Source organism: Myxocyprinus asiaticus, chromosome 47 (assembly GCF_019703515.2).
Source record: "Myxocyprinus asiaticus isolate MX2 ecotype Aquarium Trade chromosome 47, UBuf_Myxa_2, whole genome shotgun sequence".
Lineage (NCBI taxonomy): Eukaryota > Metazoa > Chordata > Actinopteri > Cypriniformes > Catostomidae > Myxocyprinus > Myxocyprinus asiaticus.
Genome location: NC_059390.1, coordinates 12,158,879 through 12,181,714, shown reverse-complemented (window position 1 = coordinate 12,181,714; position 22,836 = coordinate 12,158,879). Strand labels below are relative to the sequence as shown.

Here is a 22,836-nt window from a genome sequence, read left to right as displayed (position 1 = left end):
CTCATGGAACGTCTCTCATCCAATCAGATTTGAGGACCAGAACTAACTGTTGCATATATATATATATATATATATGGAGGTGAGGGCGTGGCTGAGCATTTATCTGGGGAGAGAGAGAGAGGTAAGGTCATCCACCTGAGATTAATTGTTACTAATTACTGTTTCTATGTGCACAGTGATATTCGGGGGAAATAAAAGATGGCCCAGTCCTCAGAGGGGGGAGAGAGAGAGCTGCACAGAGCAGTGTGTTCCAGAGTGCAATTTGTGTTGCTGAAAAGCATTAATTTGAGTGTGCCCACTGAAAAGTGGAACATATATACAGCGCATCCGGAAAGTATTCACAGTTCTTCACTTTTTCCACATTTTGTTATATTTCAGCCTTATTCCAAAATGGATTAAATTCATTATTTTCCTCAAAATTCTACAAACAATACCCCATAATGACAACGTGAAAGAAGTTTGTTTGAAACCTTTGCAAATTTATTAAAAATAAAAAACGAAAAAAAAATCACATGTACATAAGTATTCACAGCCTTTGCCATGACACTCAAAATTGAGCTCAGGTGCATCCTGTTTCCACTGATCATCCTTGAGATGTTTCTACAACTTGATTGGAGTCCATCTGTGGTAAATTCAGTTGATTGGACATGATTTGGAAAGGCACACACCTGTCTATATAAGGTCCCATAGTTAACAGTGCATGTCAGAGCACAAACCAAGCCATGAAGTCCAAGGAATTGTCTGTAGACCTCCGAGACAGGATTGTATCGAGGCACAGATCTGGGGAAGGGTACAGAAAAATTTCTGCAGCATTGAAGGTCCCAATGAGCACAGTGGCCTCCATCATCCGTAAATGGAAGAAGTTTGGAACCACCAGAACTCTTCCTAGAGCTGGCCACCCGGCCAAACAGAGCGATCGGGGGAGAAGGGCCTTATTCAGGGAGGTGACCAAGAACCCGATGGTCACTCTGACAGAGCTCCAGCATTTCTCTGTGGAGAGAGGAGAACCTTCCAGAAGAACAACCATCTCTGCAGCACTCCACCAATCAGGCCTGTATGGTAGAGTGGCCAGACGGAAGCCACTCCTCAGTAAAAGGCACATGACAGCCCACCTGGAGTTTGCCAAAAGACACCTGAAGGACTCTCAGACCATGAGAAACAAAGATTGAACTCTTTGGCCTGAATGGCAAACGTCATATTTGGAGGAAACCAGGCACCGCTCATCACCTGGCCAATACCATCCCTACAGTGAAGCATGGTGGTGGCAGCATCATGCTGTGGGGATGTTTTTCTGCGGCAGGAACTGGGAGACTAGTCAGGATCGAGGGAAAGATGAATGCAGCAATGTACAGAGACATCCTTGATGAAAACCTGCTCCAGAGCGGTCTGGACCTCAGACTGGGGCGAAGGTTCATCTTCCAACAGGACAACGACCCTAAGCACACAGCCAAGAAAACACAGGAGTGGCTACGGGACAACTCTGTGAATGTCCTTGAGTGGCCCAGCCAGATCCCAGACTTGAACCTGATTGAACATCTCTGGAGAGATCTGAAAATGGCTGTGCACCGACACTCCCCATGCAACCTGATGGAGCTTGAGAGGTCCTGCAAAGAAGAATGGGAGAAACTGCCTAAAAATAGGTGTGCCAAGCTTGTAGCATCATACTCAAAAAGACTTGAGGCTGTAATTGGTGCCAAAGGTGCTTCAACAAAGTATTGAGCAAAGGCTGTGAATACTTATGTACATGTGATTTTTTTTTTCTTTCGTTTTTTATTTTTAATAAATTTGCAAAGATTTCAAACAAACTTCTTTCACATTGTCATTATGGGGTATTGTTTGTAGAATTTTGAGGAAAATAATGAATTTAATCCATTTTGGAATAAGGCTGTAACATAATAAAATGTGGAAATAGTGAAACGCTGTGAATACTTTCCGGATGCACTGTATTTACTGTGAAGCTGTGGGAAATAAAGCCCTTTTGAGTTGGATCTCGCCATCTCCCGCTTCCTCCCTTGTCACGAAAACTAAGAACTTTGTTACACTGGTGCCAAAACCTGGGACAAGGGAGGAAGCGGAAGACAGGGAGATCCAACTCAAAAGGGCTTTATTTCCCACAGCTTCACAGTAAATATATATGTTTCACTTTTCAGTGGGCACACTCAAATTAATGCTTTTCAGCAACACAAATCACACTCTAGAACACACCGCTCCGTGCAGCTCTCTCTCTCCCCTCTCTGTGGACTGGGCCATCTTTTATCTCCCCTGAATCTCACTGTGCACATAGAAACAGCAATTATTAACAATTATTCTCAGGTGGATGTACTTACCACTCTCTCTCTCCCCAGACGGGCGCTCAGCCATGCCCTCATCTCCACATACCCAAGCCATCTCATGGCCCATTTCTATTGGCCAGGCATTCGTGGGGATGTTAGCCGGTGGCGTGTGACATGCCGCGAATGTCAGTTGGTGAATCCGCCGACAACTCCAAAAGTGCCATTGTGCCCTCTTCCATTGATCGAGGTTCCCTTTGACAGAGTTGGCATGGACCTAGTCAGGCCATTAGAACGGTCAGCACGCGGGCATTGCTTTGTGTTGTTTCTGGTGGACTATGCAACGCGATACCTGGAAGCAGTGCCTCTTCACAACATCTCAGCATGTAGTGTTGCGGAGGCACTCTTCAGAATAATCTCCCGAATGGGGATTCTTAAAGAAATTTTCACTGATCAGAGCACTACTTTCATGTTACATACACTACGCGAGCTATACGAATTATTAGGTATTAAATCGATTCGGACAAGCGTGTACCATCCACAAACAGATGGTTTGGTCGAACGATTTAATAAAACCTTAAAAAATATGATTCGTAAGTTTGTGCATGAAGATGCTCGGAATTGGGATATGTGGCTCAAACCCCTGTTATTTGCTGTGCGAGAGGTCCTGCAAGCCTCCACGGGGTTTCACCCATTTGAATTATTATATGGGTGTAAGCCCCATGGCATGTTAGATGTTATGAAGGAAAATTGGGAGGAGGGACCTTCACAAAGCAAAAATGAAATTCAATACGTTCTTGACCTGAGAGCAAAACTCCACACACTGGGACGTCTATCACAGGAGAATTTGCTACAGGCACAAGAACGTCAGTCCCGGCTGTATAACAGGAGAGCTCGGCTACTGGAGTTTGCACAGGGAGATAAAGTACTTGTATTGCTGCACACATCAAGCTCGAAATTACTCGCGAAGTGGAAAGGGCCCTTTGAGGTCACACGGCGAGTTGGGGAAATCGACTATGAGGTAGTGCGTACAGATTGGTGCGTGGCTTGTCAAATTTACCACCTCAACCTCCTAAAACCATGGAGAGAGGCAGTTCCTGTATCCTTGGTGACGGTAGTTCCAGAGAGGGAGGAGCTTGGTCTGGATGTGAGCCTGAAAGCCAGACAGTTCATTCCAGTCCTGTGCAGAGACCACCTCTCACTGTCACAACGTACAGAGGTTGCCAGATTGCAAAAAAGTTTCTCTGACGTGTTCTCGCCTCTCCCCAGCCTCAATAATCTCATAGAACACCACATCGAGACAACCCCCGGGGTAGTGGTACGTAGCCGACCCTACCACTTACCCGAACACAAGAAATGGGTAGTACGGGAAGAATTACTGGCCATACTCGATATGGGGGTAATAGAAGAATCTCACAGCAATTTGGCCAGCCCGGTAGTTCTGGTACCTAAGAGTGATGGCTCAGTCCAGTTCTGTGTGGATTATAGAAAAGTCAATGCAGTGTCGAAATCTGATGTGTATTCAATGCCTCGTATTGACGAACTGCTCGATCAGTTGGGCACGGCTCGCTTCTACTCGAGACTGGACTTAACAAAGGGTTATTGTCAGATCCCCTTAACGCTGATGTCATGTTTGAAAACGGACTTCTCCACATCATTTGGATTACACCAATATGTGACCCTTCTGTTCGGTTTGTTTGGGGCCCCGGCTATGTTTCAACGTCTTATGGACCGAGTCCTCAGACCGCATGCTGCGTATGCCGCTGCTTATTTGGATGATATCATTATTTACAGTAATGATTGGCAGCAGCACATGCAGCATCTGGGGGCCGTTCTGAGGTCCCTGTGATGAGCGGGATTCACGGCAAACCTGAAGAAGTGCGATTTGTATTGCTAAAAAACATTAATTTGAGTGTGCCCACTGAAAAGTGGAACATATACACTATCGGTCAAAAGTTTTGAAACACACTCATTCTTTATTATAATTTTTTTTTCCCCACATTTTAGAATAATAGTAAAGTCATCAAAACTATGGAATAACATAAATGGAACTATGGGAATTATGTTGTGAATAAACAAAATCCAAAATAAATAAAAACTGTGTTATATTTTAGCATCTTCAAAGTAGTCACCCTTTGCCTAGAATTTGCAGACATGTACTCAACATTTTCTCAACCAACTTCTTTTGCTTTTTAAACAGTACTGAAGGAGTTCCCATCTATGTTGGGCACTTATTGGCTGCTTTTCTTTATTATTGGTCCAAGTCATCAATTTCAAAAACTTTATTTAAAACTTTTTTATGAATAAAATTGTAGTTTTATTATGAAATAAATTGATATGGTGACACAATTATATTTTTGTCTACAAAACTAATTTTCTACTAAACATTTTAGCATACGCCCTCAGATCAAAATATTTTTAAGATCATGAGAAACATTTCAGTCAAGTGTTTCAAAACTTTGACCGGTAGTGTATATTTACTGTGAAGCTGTGGGAAATAAAGCCCTTTTGAGTTGGATCTCGCCATCTCCCTGTCACGTTTATGTGTTTTGTTCTTGTTTTCATGTCTTTTTTTTAAGTTTAGTTCCTGTTAAGGTCATGTGGTTCCATGTCGTGTGATTCCCTGTTTCCATGTCAAGTCATGTGATCATCCTGTTTCCCTCCATGTTCATGTGTCTTGTTTTCATTGGTTTATTGTCTTGTTAACTCGTTATCAGTTGTAGTTTGTCATTGGTTTAAGTTTAATAGTCTTGTTATCTTGTTTAGAGTTCTGTCTGTTCATTGGTTGTCTTGTTACCCTTGTCCATGTATTTATACCCTCATGTTTGCCATGGTCCTTTGTGAGGTATTGTGTTTGTGTAATGTTGTTAATGGTCAAGTCAAGTCAAGTCAAGTCAAGTCATTTATGTCTGTTTTGTTTCACATTTGAGATATATATATATATATATTATTAGTACATGCAAAAGTCTTAGGCATATAAGATGCTTCACAAAAACATTTGTCTTAAGATGGTTATTTATATATTCAGCTTTAGTGTGTCAATAGGAAATGCATTTTAACATTTCTTTTGCAAATAGAATAAAAGAACAGGGAGCCCTGCAACAGATGGTATGGTCCCCACAGAGCCCCCCACTGAATATTGAGTCAGTCTGGGATTACAAGAAGAGACAGAAGCAATTGAGACAGCCAAAATAGATAGAAGAACTGTGGCGAATTCTCCAAGAAGCTTGGAACATCCTATCTGCCAACAACCAAGAAAAACTGTGCCCAGGTGTACCTAGGAGAATTGGTGCTGTTTTGAAGGCGAAGGTGGTCACACCAAATATTGGTTTAGCTTTTTTTATGTGTACTCGACTTTGTATGACATTAATTGATAAATGAAAACAATTTATGGCATTATTTTTGAAGACATCCTCACTATGCAACATTTTTCCCAAGTGCCTAAAACTTTTGCACAGTACTATATCTATCTATACAGTATATATACATTACTGGTCAAAAGTTTTGAAACACTTGACTGAAATGTTTCTCATGATCTTAAAAATATTTTGATCTGAAGGCGTATGCTTAAATGTTTGAAATTAGTTTTGTAGACAAAAATATAATTGTGCCACCATATCAATTTATTTCATTATAAAACTAAAATATATATATAAAAAATAAAGTTTTTGAAATTGATGACTTGGACCAAATAATACAGAAAAGCAGCCAATAAGTGCCCAACATAGATGGGAACTCCTTCAATACTGTTTAAAAAGCATCCCAGGGTGATACCTCAAGAAGTTGGTTGAGAAAATGTACATTTCTGAGTACATTTCTGCAAATTCTATGCAAAGGGTGACTACTCTGAAGATGCTAAAATATAACACAGTTTTGATTTATTTTGGATTTTGTTTAGACACAACATAATTCCCATAGTTCAATTTATGTTATTCCATAGTTTTGATGACTTTACTATTATTTTAAAATGTGAAAAAAAAAAAATATAATAAAGAATGAGTAAGTGTTTCAAAACTTTTGACCAGTAGTGTATATATATATAGATAGATAGATAGATAGATAGCATTTTCCATTCCCTTTTTTATTTTTAACCAGTAGCACCTAATAAACCTGCAAAAACAACAACAACAACAAAAAACTTACATTTTGTGTTGTCTGTCTGTGCTGGTCTCAGAACAGTTTGAAAGACACCTCATTTTCATCCTAACTCTGTATACAACCTCTGAAAACAACATTTTCCAGCTTTTGGATGTACCCATCAGTTCTCAGTGTGATAATGCACGGTGAATATATATTGGATTTCTCAGATAAATTAGTCCCATAGTCCTTGTGGAAGGTCATCGTGTTTAACAGTGTGTTGTTTCGTGATAAATTGCTGAAATTTTTAAAATGGCATATTGGACAAAACTAGAGATTTGATACAAACAGGTTTCATTGTAAAAAGTTAATTAGGTTTCTTACTAGATGGAGTTTTGTTAGTGTATCTCCCAAAGACAAACTTAACTGCGATCAGCGCCATGTTGTTTTGTCACATGAAGTTTAACCCTTTACTGACATCCCAGAGTGTCCTGAACTGAGATCAGTCAGTTTAAATGAAAGTAAATTATGCATATCATATAAAGAAGACAAAACACAATATACACTCATGAGGATGCTGGGTTGCATGATGATAAAGTGCATAAAATGAATTAATAATTATCAAATTTATTAATAATTCCAAATGAAAGCCTCCCCAGGAATATCTTTAAAATGATTTAAAAATACTTACTCAGTAATCATGAATGACTCAAGTCATGGAAATGTATTGGTCAAAAGGCTTTTAAACCCTGAGTCAAGTAACCGGGTACAAATGCCCATTCCTGGTGTTTACTAGAGTATTTATGGAGCTCTGTTTTTATTGTTGCAGAAGAGCAAGTGCCTTTCATTTTGCCTCCATTCTAGCCTTTAAGTACTAAAGAAAAAGCACTTCTTGTACCCCGTGTTACGTTATTGCCATCCTCCTGTGGAGAGATGCTCAGCATGTCAGTTCTGTCAGTAGCCTCAGGGAAGTTTGGAGCTCCAGCTCCCCCCACTATCTATCCTGCTGTACTTGCCACAGAAAGACAGAGTGAGAGGAAAGGAAACTGAGAAAAGACATATGCATCCATCTTTTCCTCCCTCCAGTGACGAGAGAGACATTACAAATCCCTTATTTTTATTTCTACTCCAGCTAAGACAGCTGATGTAGTTGATGGTAGGGTGTGAGAGAAGGAAGTAGAGGATGCCCAGCTTGCGCAGATATGCAGCACGCTTAATGTGACTTTGATGATCTCACTGAGGGATTGAATGACAGCCAGTCAATGAAGGAGAGAGCAGCGGAGAGGTGTGCCTGGCTGACCAGCGATTTTTGTGCAAACAGACGAAAGAGATAGTGAGACAGTAAATATAAGAAAAAAATGAGACAAGGGAGGCAAAAGACGAAGAAGACCAAAGAGAGATGTTGTTTAAAGAGATAGCTCACCCAAAAATTAAAATTGTGTCAGCTTTTGTTTGGCTTCAGAAGATTTTTAATATAGCGCACAAGTTGAATTGACTACTTTAATGTTGGTTTTAGTCATTTTTGTACTTGACAGCCCCTGGTCACTATTCACTTTCATAGTATGGAAAAGAGCAGCATGAACAGATTTTGTGACCTGGTTTTTGAAATCATATAGGTTTGAAACAACATGAGGGTGGAAATGATGATAGAACTTTCATTTTTGGGCTAACTATTCCTTTAAAAGGACAATATGGAGATAAACTGGAAGCAAGAGGAGATGGTCTCACTATCTTTCGGTGTGTCTCTCTTTCACACACACATACACACACACACTCACACAGAGCACTCTGGAGCACATAACTAATTACCAGCTAGGACAGAGAGAGAGATAAAGTGACAGAGTGAGAGGGCCAGGCCGGGACGCCTGATCACAGTCACAGTTTAGAGGAGAAGAGAGAAGAGGTATGGCAGCGGCTGGCCTCCTCTGCTCATGTAACCCACTCATCTGCTGTCTCTGCTCTTCCTCTCCCACTTCACCCCACCCTCCTCCTCATCCCTTCTTCTGCTTCACAGATGAGTTTAAGGGAACGAGTACTGTGGAGCTGATCAAGAAGGAAGGCACTACCCTGGGTCTGACCGTATCCGGAGGCATCGACAAAGATGGCAAGCCCCGCGTCTCCAACTTGCGCCAGGGCGGAATTGCTGCCAGGTTAGTGTGTAGGGCTGGGGTGTGTTTAAAGGTAAAGTGTGTAGTCTATGTGATTTTAAAGCTTATGTGTATAATTCTTTCAACCTAGTCTCATAGAATCTTGTTACTATACCTAAATTCTGAAAAATGATTTTTACGTGGCTCATAGTGCATATCACATCAGTTTCCTGGGGAAATGAACACTTAAGGCACAACAACAACAATACATTTTATTCACTTTCACACAAATCACAAATAAAATGGCAGATTATCATAAGCACATTTCACCCTGTTTCTCATACAATGCTTTTAAACATTTAAACACTTTTACTGTAGCGCATGACTTGTAAGGCCATACATTTTAATGTTTGCATTACATAGCCAAGTACATTTGCAAGCTTGTTGAAGTGCAATCAAATTGCGTGGTAGCTCAACTGATAGAGCATTGCACTTGTAAATTCGATATGTGAGCAGGAAGTGTTATAGAAGCACCACAAAATGACGTGGTTGCTTCAGCAATTGCATTTTTTTAATCTCACATTTGCCTTTTATGACACTGTCCATTAGGTTTATGTTTGATGTTTAAGGTAGGAAGGTAGGTTTTTTTTATTTTAAAACTCAATAGAGCATTAACCTTAAAACCTGCTCTGTTTGGTAGAACATTTAACCCTCTTGTAGCGCCACACAGTGAACATTTCGTGAACCACATAATATAATTTTGCTAAAATGTTGCCACAATCACTTAATTTTCATGAGATCAAGTTGAATTTTCTTGATGTTGAAGTACTTACTCCTATCTCAGCTTAATTTGCAGAGTCAACTATAAACAAACCATTCGTAGTTTTTTTTTCTTTTTTTTTTTTTTCTGAAGGTGTAAACACTGTGACTCTTTGATTGATATGTTTGTTTGCGAGGCACGGCCAGCCTGATACAGCAACATTGGTTCAACCAATGGTGTGAGATTTGGGGCGGGTCTGTTTGTTTGTTCAACCAATGGAAGGTGGACGGTATATTTTTTTAAAAGAATGTTTATTTTTGCAATTCTGTTTGACGATGCTAGTGGTGTGGAAATTACACATTTTAGCTTAAAAATAATTTCTCCTATCCCAGTTTAAAGGTGCTATATGTAAGATTGACAACAAATGTTTGAAATGGGTACTGCAGTCCAAATTCAAAATATTGGAGAGTTGTCTGCCCTGCCCCAGACTCGAAGCTCATGTGGGTTGCCAGATTGTTGACACGCAAATTAGCCAACTCAGCATTCATTTTAAAGGATTTCTGGGCTTTAAGCTGTCTCCATCTTCCAGAGGCATCTCCTATATTTATCCTTGTTTTACTACGCCTCTGGTCATGGTGGTTTTTAGATGGATAGCGAGGCTTTTTAGGTCGGGTGGAATCTGCTATCTCTGATCCAGTTCGTTTGCTGACTTCCATTGCTGCAGCACGCAGTGTTGTTTGCCTGCAAACTTGTTCAAATCTGGCAACCCGGCGGTGTTGAAATACTATTGGTGAGTGGGCAGTGGGCGGGATCACACAGGCAAAACATAAACATAAATATAATTCTCTAATGACATATTATTGTCATTTTATAATTTAGTACAGTAAAAATATTACATATAGCACCTTTAATGTGCGGAGACTACTATAAGTAATCAGTATGTAGGCTGACTACAAAGCATGGAAACACTGTGGCTCTCTGGTGCTTTCAAAACTGTTCTTTGAGAATTCAGACATGTCAATTTCTGACTCAACCAATGGGGTAATTTGGGGATGGGGATAACATTTTAGATGAACAATAGCAGACAAGGGGCAGTAGGAATCTTTGGGAAACATGTTTGGTATCCATCATACCTTAGCAACAGCATAGCAACGGACACATTTTCTTCAAAAAATTTAAAAATCGACTTAATTCTTTCAATCCAGTTTGGTGACACTTGTGATGCAGAAAGTTTACACTTCACCTTTAAAGCTATGTATTCTGTATGGTTTTCGTTATCCTTTGTGTTGATGGTAGTTAGTTTACCAAGACAATTAAAGAGACAGGTCAAGAGAGAGTCAGTGGGTTCACAGTATGCGTGCTTGAACATTGTGTGTACACATTTATGTGTGTGCCTGTATGTTTGTAATCTTTTGTCTCTGCACACTCTGTGTGTGCATTTACAGTATGTGTTCTTTTGTCTGTAGAGATTGTATGTGTATTAGAATTATTTAATCAATCCTGCATTCAGTCAGAACTCTTCTCTAGTTTCCATATTGGCTCCTGGAAATGGCTGACGTTCCTCTGCTTGCTACGGTGTCACCCCTCTCCATGAGCACACACACACAATCCTCAGAGAATACATGCTCAGATCCCTGAACAAACATATGCCTCTCAGACATATTTATTTAAGTAAAACAAACACCCACTCCTGTATAGCACACTTTTACACCTCCTCAAGACAGTTTGATACTTTTCTTGTGCAAATCAATTGTTGAACTCTAAATGTTTCTCTCTATATCACCTCTTGTATTTTATTACCGCAGAGACACATGCCCTGATAATTTTACTCGAGCTGAAATAACTGCCTAACATCACACTCCATTTTACAAAATCTTTTGACAATCAGTCCTCCTTGTAAAATGTAGTGCTTTCAACTGTATGTGTGTCAGAGGGAGAGACTGAGACCGGAGCAGTCCGTCTTCCTTTCTGCAGATGTTTTCTCTGAACAAAGTGTTCTGCTCATCTGCTCAGATCAGCTATCAAAGCACACAGAGCTCCACCTGATGCCATCTCATATCTGATGCCTTATTTTCTACCTTATTTTCTACCTTTTTCTACCTCCTGCCCAAAAGAAAGAAAGAAAGAAGAAAAGACAGAAAAAAAGAAAGAAAGAGAAAGAAAGAATGAAAGAAATTGCCCTGTCAACCACCCACAACACCTTAGCATCTTGGTTACAAGTTTCGCACAGACAAACGCCACTGACATTTTCTTTGGAAAAACTTAAAAATCGAGTTCTTGGTCTGTTTCTTTCAGGAGTGACCAGCTGAACGTTGGGGACTATATAAAGTCTGTGAACGGGATCAACTTGACCAAGTTTCGTCATGATGAGATCATCAGTCTTTTGAAGAATGTGGGTGAGAGGGTCATACTGGAGGTGGAGTACGAGCTGCCACCTGTCTGTGAGTGACATTATAAGATTGACAACCATATTACTTAATATTTATATATATTGATTTGTGTTGGACTGTTATAGGCTCGATATGTTGAATTCGGAAGGGTGGTTGATGGCCAATATTATGCCTATACTTGTACAATGGTTTCCTAGTCTGAGGCCACACTGAAAGTCTGTGATTTAAAAATTCCATTTAAACCTGGAAAAAGACACATTTTTTAAGATTCTACAATTTCTAGGTCACTAATAAAATGTATGCAAAATTGTGATATTGACCATGTTAACTCTGTTGTATAAAATGTTTCCATGCTTCCATTGAAGCACACAAGATGCTGTTTGGATAATTCTTGATTCATGCTGGGATAACATGGATCACCAATTTTGCATAAACTTGTGGGACCCATGCCAGCTCGAGTGCATGCTGCCAATAAAGCAAAAGGGAGACGTACCAAATACTAAGACATTTTTTTGATAATTTCTAATTAAAATTTGCACTCAAATAAAAAATAAATAAAAAAAAGCTAAACAGAAGCATTGTCACAAGTGGATTCAGACTTTTGAGCCCCAATAAATACAGTAATACATAAATACATTTACTTAATATTTCATCTAAATTCACTCAAAATATTTTAAAACAGGAAATGTGCACAAAAATGCAATATTTTGGAAGATTAATTGGCCTAACCAAATGGTTTACCACTGATTCATTAAAATTGTCATGTCTTTTAGCAAATAAAATGATGGGGGGGGTTCTAACAGCAGTTTTTCATTGAACATGTATTTGTTGTTGTTCTAGTCAACCATTGAAGTCTTGTCAGACCTTTGAACCATTTTTTCTCTCCCTCAGCTGTCCAGGGCTCAGGAGTCATGTTCAAAAACGTGGAGGTGACGTTACACAAAGAAGGCAATACATTCGGTTTCGTCATCAGAGGTGAGTGCCTCTGTAGACTTTCTTGCGTATGTCTTTGAGTCCACCTCATCAAAACAGTTTGATTCAGATCTACATCAATCAACAACAACAAAAAAAACTGTTTTAAGATTTTTTTGCCTTGTGAAAGGAGACAGGAGCCTACATATTGAGCAAACTTCATGCTTCTAACACTCAATTTCCAGATTTATACCAAACTGCATTTGAGGCTTCATTAAAGAGAAAGAGGCCATTTTTCAGATCCATTCTAGGGTAGGAAGTCTTTAGAAGAGATAGAAAAAAAAAGGTTTCCAGTCAAGGTCTTGGTTCACTTCTCTCAAATCTATCTCAAAATGAATCAGAGTCATTTTTGAGACTCCATTTGTAAAATACGATTTTATGATTTCATCGAGCCGTGGCTTGAAAAATGTATGGAAATATCTGTAAGGTGAGCAAATAGCCTTTGGTCTGAACCAGTGTGCCTGTATTTGCAGCTGTGATTTACTTCATTGGCTAAGTGTATGTTAAACATATCAAAAGTGAGCATAAATATCCAGGAGCATAAATGCAAAGTGTTTTGCTTTATGACTAGCATTTGTTAAATGTGTCAAAACAAGTTGTTTTCTTCCACGGTGTAGGAGGTGCCCACGAAGACAGGAACAAATCTCGCCCTGTTACCATAACAACCATCAGACCTGGCGGTCCGGCTGACAGGTGATATGGTCCTGAACAGAACACGATTCATTAGCACTAATATTAAATATTAGCATATCATTAGTCAAATTTAGTATGCTCTTGATTAAAGATAAATGAGCATGTAGTATACTGTATCTTTGTGTCACATTAAACAATATTTGATTTAAAGACAAAATATGCACAAAAATATATGTAGTACAAGATGAGTCATCAATGTTTTGGGGTCTTTTTTTCTGACAGTGAAAGAAAATGTACATCTGCTAGTATTTAATTTAGTCATTTTTTAGAAGTACACTAAAGGATAGTCTGGCATGAACTAAAAGCCACAAAACTCCAATTTTTGATTTCCTGAGGTTTTTAACTCATGTGCATGTACATTTACACCCTCTGGGACCTTGTAATAGATTCAACTTTTATCGTTCTTGGTCCAGCATAGCTGTACTGTAGGCATTGCCATGATTTGAAATGGCGAGAAATTGCTTGATAAAAACTGTAAAGACTGTTTCCCAGTCAGACCTCTCTCTCAGAAATGGAATAGATTGCCCCGCTCCTAACTTTAGTGCCCGCCTGAGAATTGCAAATGGACCGGCGTGATATTTCACTCGCTCTTGCGTTTGAACTGCTTCATTATTACCCTCATTACACGCCAGCCCGTTTCTCTCTCTTTTCTCTCAACCCTTATCAATATTCATTTTGCGCACTTGTAATTTCATTTTTTTTACCAACAGAGTATTCCCATTTGTTTTGCTCAATGATGTGCCTCCCGTTTTTCTGAGTAAATATTGTGTTCTGTTCCCACCTCTGCAATTTTGTATTGACTGGGCTTAGTCAGTGGTCCCCTCAGAAAATAAAAGCTGCAAATTTGTTTTTGATGTCATAAATCAGGGCTCTAACCAAAACTTTGGTGTCTTTTGGTACCCTTTATTTCCCCTGTGGTAGAATGTGTTTTGAAACTGTTCTTACCTCATATCTCTCGCCTTAAGCCTAATTGTCTCACATACTCAAACTTTTAACTATTGAAATAAAGTCTGGTTCACTTTGCACCTTATTCTACACAGCAACCTCCCACTTAAACAGGAAGAGATCATCTGACTGACATGATAAGTCATGAATCAAAGTTTTTGTTTTTATATGCCATTTAGGGGTGGATAAAAACCACTACAAAGCCAAAACGCGGGAGCTACGCCAAACAGTGAGGGTCTGTTCCAAAATTTAGTGAGCTTCCTTGCTGTCCCCTGCCTACTTAAGCAGCTGTCTTCTGTGGCAGCATCCTAACTGAAATGGAGCCTCATAAGAGAACGATTTGGAACGCTCTTCCTAGGCGGTAACTCCTTGCGTTGTTCAACTAGTGTCCTCATGCGCAGCACACAAGAGACTCGACTGATTTCAATACAGGTGACGCTAGAGGAATGACACTATACTCTAATGAGCATAAATACTCATAACAGAAATATTTTGGGTAAAATAGTTGGTTTTGTATCATATTAAACTGTTATTTATCAATACTTTTTAGTATTGAATGGATTATATGTATATTTATAAAATTTCTCTTGCTTCGTCCACCATCTTGGATTTATTTTTCCACCGAGCTCATCACGGTGCATTCTCAGATCACCTACCAAGGGAAGGATATAAACAATGCTACCTCAGAATTTGGCCAAAACAAGATATCTTATGAGGCAGCATAATTAAGATACCTACCTCTTGGAACAGCCTTTGTTGGGAGTGCGCCTGTGGTGTCTTAAAGTGGTGTCTCACTTGGTTTTGGAACAGACCCTGAAACTTTAAGTTGGTAGAAGCCAGACAATCAAATTGTAGTCAGTAACTGTCAAGTAGCGCTCCATTCTGTTCTGAAATGTTCATGTTTACCCCAAATTCTTAAATGTGACACTACACATAATGGTGCATCAATATATTTTTATACCTTTGAGCTTCAGGCAGGTTCCTGGTCTTAATTCTTCAGGTATTACTGTTTTTGTGCAGGGTCTCTGGTGTGACATAACTTAGCCAGCAATGATGGAAGAGGGAATTTTTGAAATTTCTCTCCATACACATTGTAAAGCCCACAACTTTGCTGACATTTACAAGCAAACAAGCGGAGGACACAAAATAGAAGCACTGTTTTGTTTCTTGACACACACAGAGAGGCCATTTCAGTCTGTATTTGATTCTCTTTTTCAGGGAAGGGACTGTCAAACCTGGTGACAGGCTGCTCAGCATCGATGGAATCCGTCTGCATGGAACATCTCACGCAGAGGCCATGAGCATTCTCAAACAGTGTGGCCAGGAAGCCACCCTTCTCATTGAGTACGATGTGTCAGTCATGGGTAAGGACACGCTCTTTTGAACTAATAAAGTTGCAAAAATAATAACTGTTTTCAAACACGTTTTCCGAACACTCCTCCACATCTTCCATTGATCAGACAAAAAGATAACCCCGAGCCGATGTTGCTGTATTGGTCTGATTTGAATGCTCAAAAAAACAAAGCAATTTTTCCAATTGGAATAGGGTCTGTGAAATATCATTGCAGTGCCTTTCATGGCCGTAAACACACATTGACTGAAAACAGTCGTTACGGCATGTAACATTTTAGCAATTTTGAAAGTGCATTACACAATTATTTAATTTTATCGAACTCTTAATAAGTCAATAAGTTGTTTGGGTTACATTTCGAAATGTCAGAGTAAATGCGCTGTGGATAACGACAGAGTGCCATAGAGCTGGATATGGGTTTGAAGTGGCCCATGGCTGAAACTCATCTCTCTGATGTCTTTGTTGGGCTCTGACCCGGAAAAGATAAATTCCATTTCTGCTGTGCTCACAGAAAGTCTTATAAAATAGAATGTCCTGCCTCACTGCACTGATATGCCCCTCAGTTTGAAAAGAGCTGTGCAGAACTTGTAGCATTAAAATCTAACTAGCCCAAGGTGCCTATCCGACTGCAATGCTGGTCAATGCACTTTTTCCTCTCAGTTTATGTCTTGCTGTGTAACCTGTACATTGCTCTGCTGCAGGTATGTACTGAGAATAAAAAGAAACAGTCTGTGACCTATGTGGCCTATTACAACCCACACTGAATTAACCTACATACAGTATGCGTATAATACAAACTATTGCCTGCTGTATTTTCTAATTTATATAAAGTGGTGCCAAATCAATCCCAAGGGGGAAGTATTTATATTGATGATATACTGTATATTGATGTTAACTGTTTTCATATGTGTGAAATAGCCTATTTTAGGGGCCGTTCAGATCGAATACGTTCTTGTGTTCCACAAAAATCTAGACATAGCGTAATGAATGGAACAGGATCCATGTAATTTTAAAAGTAGAACATCATTTGAAGGTCTTTTAAAGGGATAGCTCAACCAAAAATGAAACATTTCTCATCATTTACTCACCCTCATGCAATCCCAGATGTGTATGACTTTCTTTCTTTAGCAGAACACAAATAAAGACTTATAGAAGATTATCTCAGCTCTGTAGGTCCGTGCAATGCAAGTGAATGGTGATCAGACCTTTTGTAGCTCCATAAATCACATAAAGGAAACACAGAAGTAATCTGTGTCTCTAGTGGTTAAATTCATGTCTACTTATGAAGACCGTAGATAGCTGTCAGGCCAACGCAGGAGTTTTCCCATACGTTGGCATTCTCTGACGGCACTAAGCATGTTTACCGCGAATACAGGAAGTTGACATGCCTGACTGATGACAGCTGTACGCCCGCTCAAAGTAAAGCCTGCCTGCACCTTCTGTCTGCTCCACGCACAACAGCACAAGCTGTTTCTCTTTGTAATGGGCATCAAGTGAAATCAGCATGTTGGAAACAGGCTGGGAGAGTGGACGTGTGACATGTGTTTACTTGTGCTGGTTTACTCCATGCTCTGAAGATGTATGGTGTAATGAGGTCTTTTAGTGCAGCCCATTACTAAACTGAGATGTGGAATTACCTCCATTACACCTAAACAGGTGGAAACCCAGCCATTCACCCTCATTAATAAGGTTTGCTTACATGTGAGTGTGGGTATATAACCTTCAATATTGGACTGGGTGGTATGACTGTATATAAAGTGCTGTGTAACGGTACAAATGTATCAACTGGTACAGATTTTGCTATGCCATTTATACTTTGGTAGATATATTTGTGCGGCTATTTGCAAGTAGGACTGGTTTACGTTATTTGCATGCAAGAACAATGAAGAAACACGGAAGAATGCAGAAATATAGAGCAGAACGTGTCCCCAAATGTCAAGACGAGATGAATTCATTATTAAATTCTATACAAAATCTTGTTTTCTATGAACATGAGCACTTAAAATATTCTGTCTTGATGTGAATAGACCTTAAAGTATGTTTATGGTTGCCAAGGAACTTTGCAACTTGTAGCATTAATATATATAACTCAATTGATGCATTGTCACAGATGTGCTTGTGTTGGCCATTTTACAATGACTTTAAATTAGGTTAATCCAGTCAGTATTTACAGTCGGAACTATCTGTTTTATAATATTAATTTTACTGTGTTTTTTGTTATGTGAAGCTGTTTTGCACTGACGCCAGGCTTATCATTTATATTTTTATGAATAATATTATTTTTTTGTTTGATTACATCAAGTTTCAAATAGAGGAGAGAATAACTTTTCATTCGTAAAGTTATTTAATTTATTGGATTATCTAAAGTAGACATTATCACATGGTTAAATATTAAAATATAAATAAATTATTAAATAATAAAATATATTAACATTCAAATTTAGACATTCTTTCTTGGACAAAAATAATAATATTTTTATATAAATAGTTACTGTGATGTAAAATTCCCAGTAACACTTTACAATAAGGTTGCATATACTAATACATTTTTTAAATGCAATTTGTATATGTTAACAATCCTTAATGCATAATGAACAATGGTATTCTTATAAATTAACATTAACCAAGATTAATAAATGCTGTAAAATAATGTAGTTTGTTGTCAGTACATGATACTTAATGCATTTATTAATGTTAACAAATAGAACCTTATTGTAAAGTGTTACCAAATTTCCTGGCCAGTGTTGCTTGCTCACTGGGGAGTTCGTAATACACTATTTTTCTGTTTTCTGTAAAGCTACTTTGGAACAGTATGTGTTGTAAAAAGTGCTATGCAAATAAAACTGAATTGAATTGAACTATATGGTTATGGTCATACCGCCCACCCTTACCTCATTAATAATGTCCATTTTCTGTACCTATTCATTTTCTGTCTTTTCCTTCTACTACAGATTCCATAGCCACAGCTTCAGGCCCGCTGCTGGTGGAAGTGGCCAAGTCGATGGGCTCCAGTTTAGGTCTGGCTCTCTCTACCTCCATGTACTGCAACAAGCAGGTCATCATCATCGACAAGGTCAAACCAGCCAGCATCGCCGATAGGTAATTGCCACCACAATAATTTCCCCCACACAGAGGAAAGTGACCATTTTTATTCCTTATAAAAGAAGCATCATTCCTCATCATATTTCCATTGTTCTGCGAGCCAAATCAATGTGTCGAGATGAGAAGAATGTATGCTGCAGAAACCTGATGCCTGCTTGGGACATTTTAAAAGTTTGAAATGCATTAAGCTCAGCAAATAATTATTGAAATTCAATAACTCATCTAGTCTTGATGCCAGCAGAAAGACCCGGAACAATAATAAAGGTGGCGGATTGCTGAGCAAGTGAAAACCCTTCCATCAGAGCAGATTAGCGCTTTGAAGATAATTCAGGAGTTTACTCTCAAGAGAAACATTGGGGGGATTAATAAATCTTCGATAATCAATATCCATGCCCTTTATGGCATTATGTGTAGTTTATGGAGGAGAATTTGTTTTAGAAGGTCAGGTTTTGCCACTTAATTGTGAAGTGTGTCATTTCTGCGGCACTAGCATCACCAAACAGAATTGGAAACATAACAAATGTTTCCAAACAGCTCATTTATTGGTCGACAAACAACCTCGTGCCCAACTCCTGCCACTGATGAGCCAATGTTGCTATGTCAGGCTGGATGGGATGCTCAAAAATATACATGTAGAGCATTGTTATGATAGCACTACAGTATTAACACTTTTATGTGGAATCAACTTATGAATTAAAGTTATTTTAGTTGACTGCATATCAGGACAGGATAAGCATTTTAACATCTCATAATTTGACCATTAATGGTTCTTTTAAATTGCTGCCTGTGATAAGTGTAATGTTTAGAGCTGTCAGAACAGGAAGTGATGTCAGTGTCTTTGCAGGTGTGGTGCGCTGCATGCGGGTGATCACATCCTGTCGGTGGATGGCACAAGTATGGAGTATTGCACACTGGCCGAAGCCACCCAACTGCTAGCTAGTGCTTCAGAACATGTCAAAATGGAAATTTTGCCCAACCACCAGACAAGACTGGCTCTTAAAGGCCCTGAACATGGTAAGAGACCCATACACACATAGACTTTCCATTGACTTCTATTGTTTTATACTCAGCAAGTGAACCCCCATGCAAACCTTTATGCATTTTTAGATTGTCATGAAGTCATTATTTAGTATGTTTATTAAGCCTCTTTTCCTTATGGGAACCGCTGACTGGTCCCCACTATGTTGACGATTTCAGGTTTCACATTTGATGCAACCTGACACACACACTGGACTCCTACACATTAGAGTTTACATTACATCAGAGAAAGCTGCAAATACATTGATTTCAAGGAGCATGGTGTGTCTCAAAGACACAGTGGAAAAAACACAAGGGTTTGTGAACGTAATGCTCCCTTACTTGCAGTGCAGTGCAGCGAAGCACAACTGGACTCGCCATTCTAATATTCTCATTGGTCAATGGATTGATGCAGGCAAACGTAGCTGAGAATTTCAGAGAATTGAGTCCATTTGTGCTGTTGTAAATCCAATTTGCTGCATTCCCGCTTGATTCCAATATGACTCGGCTCTTTGCACACCCTCAAAATTGATCTTTTGCATTCCTATCCGTCAAATGCTCAGAGTGTTCTCTATTATTCAAGCCCCTCCAAATCAACACAGATCAGAAAACTTGGCTTATAGATGCCTAAACATATTTATTTATAGAAACCCAGTTTTACTCACTCAGCCTTTTTATTTTTGGTCACATTTATTAATGGGAGCTTTTACATGAAATTGAGCATGCCGTACATCACGTGTATAGTAAATAAAACCCCAGGGCTCTGAGAAGAGAGAGTGTAGACATCCCCATAACAAGTTAGTCTGTATTGAAAGTGATGCCATATGCATAATTAATGTATAACATAATTCCTGGCTGTCTTTGATATCAACCCTGTAGTTCCTAGACACAATGTGTTGTCTGAATTAGGGTTGGATGAGATAGTAAAATATTAAGGCCAATCTTAATGTTAATATTAAGTAAAATATGAGATAGTAAAATCTCATTATCTCTCTTTCTTTTGATAATATCCTATATATTTCCATATTTATGGATTTGTTCTGAATATATCAATACACTGATACAAACAAACAAAAATAGTTACATACATACTGTATAAAAGCAATAAAACATTGATTTAAGTATACATTCACCGACCACTTTATTAGGAACACCTTTACAACTATGTATTTATGCGATTTATCTAATCAGCCAATTATTTGGCAGCAGTGGATTGCATAAATCATGTATATACCTGACAGGAGCTTCAGTTAATATTCACATCAACCATCAGAATGGGGAAAAATGTGATCTCAGCGATTTCGACCGTGGCATGATTGTTGGTGCCAGACAGGCTGGTTTGAGTATTTCTGTAACTGCTAATCTCCTGGGATCAGCAGTTACATCCAGTACATCCAGTTCTGCAGATGGAAACATCTTGTTGATGAGAGAGGTCAACGGAGAATGGCCAGACTGGTTCGAGCTGACAGAAAGGCTATGGTAACTCAGATAATCACTCTGTACAACTGTAGTGAGCAGAATAGCATCACAGAATGCACAACAATTCAAATCTTGAGGCGGATGGGCTACAACAGCAGAAGACCACATTATATACGTATATAGTGTTCCTAATAAAGTGGTCGGTAAGTGTATGAAAAATGCTACATTCAGAGTGCTTACACAATCGAGTTGATGAATATTTATCTGAATAAATCAGTTAATTAAAAATGAACAATTCAACTGATTCACAGAAATCAATCAAACTTATCTAACTCTAATTGCTAATCTAAATCTAATTTTTGCTTCCGAATAGACACTTAAAACATTTTAGTGCTCTTATGCAAGGCAAATGCATGGAAGGATCATGAAACTAGTCTAATGTCTTTAAACAAATAAAATGTGCATTAAAATAATCACAATGGTGCTTTTATATTTTACAATTTTATATAGGTAGCAAAATAATTTCAAAATTAGTCTTAGCGCTGGGTTTGACATCTGAGTGCAACGCCAAGTGTGTCTTGTCCACATGGTAGCTATCGTAACAATTTTAAATGTCTTTCCCGCAGAGATATCGTAACTGCAGACAGGGTTGTGCAAGGACAGACCATGTTGCTTTGTGTCTCACATTGTCAGTGGTTATGTGTTGTTCGCAAACTCGTTCTTTATCACATGACAAGCTTTAATTAAGCTGAGCTGCACCAAATGCTATGATAACAAGGGCTGGCGTCAAAAGTTTCATGCCACGTTGTTTCTCCCAGAAGGGCGCATAGATTCTCATGACATCTAGTGTTTGACCTGTCATGTCTTATCAGCAGCAGAATTCTAACATTTGACACAGGGAACAAAAACTTCAATGCTGCTGTACATCCTGATAGGGTGGGATTTATACTGCAAAGATGTGGAAAGCTAGACAAAAACAGGAAGCAATGCATCCAGTGATCCTGTGTTGTTCCCAGTTTGCTGTCATCAGGGGTTTAATTCATGGAGGAATCCCTGTATCTCTTATATCCAAGTGAGAATGGATTGAAGGAGATAAATGAAAGGGCTCTGGAAGTTCTCCTAATGTACAGCCCTCAAAATTCTTCTAATGTTCTAATGGGAAATAGGGCAGGATAGTGAACCTCAGGCATGCATCAAAAAAGCGTTTGCATTGTTTATGCTATGGACATAAATTATTCCTCAAATCGTGTTGAGGCAAAGTGTACTAGTACTTTTCAAAGCGATCAGACTTTTCACCTGGCGGATGATAAAATGGGTGCAAAAAATCCTAGACATATCTACAGTAGGGACCAAAATATCATAGAGACTTGCAGGTGGGCTCTTTTACTTGAGTCAGAAAGCAAGCACCTAGCAGCCACTCAGAATACCCTAGCAACCGCATAACAACATGCTAAGAAATCCCTCTGAGCAATTTATCAACTGCATTGTAGTGCCCTGGCAACCACCATAGCATTATGACGCTGATTTTTGCACAGGCAAGCACCATTCATATTTCCTTGTAGAAATAGGAAAGGTGCAGAAAATGTTGAAATCTAGTTACTGTAGCTTACAACTACTACTCTGCCTTTGCTGGTGGTTCTGCTAGACTCAAAACACAAAAAAGAAGTCAAAGATCTAGAACACATCCTATATGCCCCATAATTCGAAACACACTGCTGTTCTGCTGGGGGAAAAAAACTTTATTGGTGAATTA

At 39.0% G+C, this 22,836-nt stretch overlaps 1 protein-coding gene across 2 annotated transcripts in view; it reads left to right on the top strand.

Annotated features, from left to right (window-relative positions):
- Positions 1 to 22,836, top strand: part of LOC127436945 (glutamate receptor-interacting protein 1-like) — a 217,975-nt gene that overhangs the window by 125,712 nt on the left and 69,427 nt on the right. For both annotated transcript variants that reach the window (XM_051691489.1, XM_051691488.1), the window contains exons 3-9: positions 8,362 to 8,497; positions 11,490 to 11,635; positions 12,476 to 12,559; positions 13,174 to 13,249; positions 15,413 to 15,558; positions 18,497 to 18,644; positions 19,492 to 19,661. In XM_051691489.1, the coding sequence (XP_051547449.1) occupies positions 8,362 to 8,497; positions 11,490 to 11,635; positions 12,476 to 12,559; positions 13,174 to 13,249; positions 15,413 to 15,558; positions 18,497 to 18,644; positions 19,492 to 19,661 (906 nt within the window). The remainder of the gene's footprint in view (positions 1 to 8,361; positions 8,498 to 11,489; positions 11,636 to 12,475; positions 12,560 to 13,173; positions 13,250 to 15,412; positions 15,559 to 18,496; positions 18,645 to 19,491; positions 19,662 to 22,836) is intronic.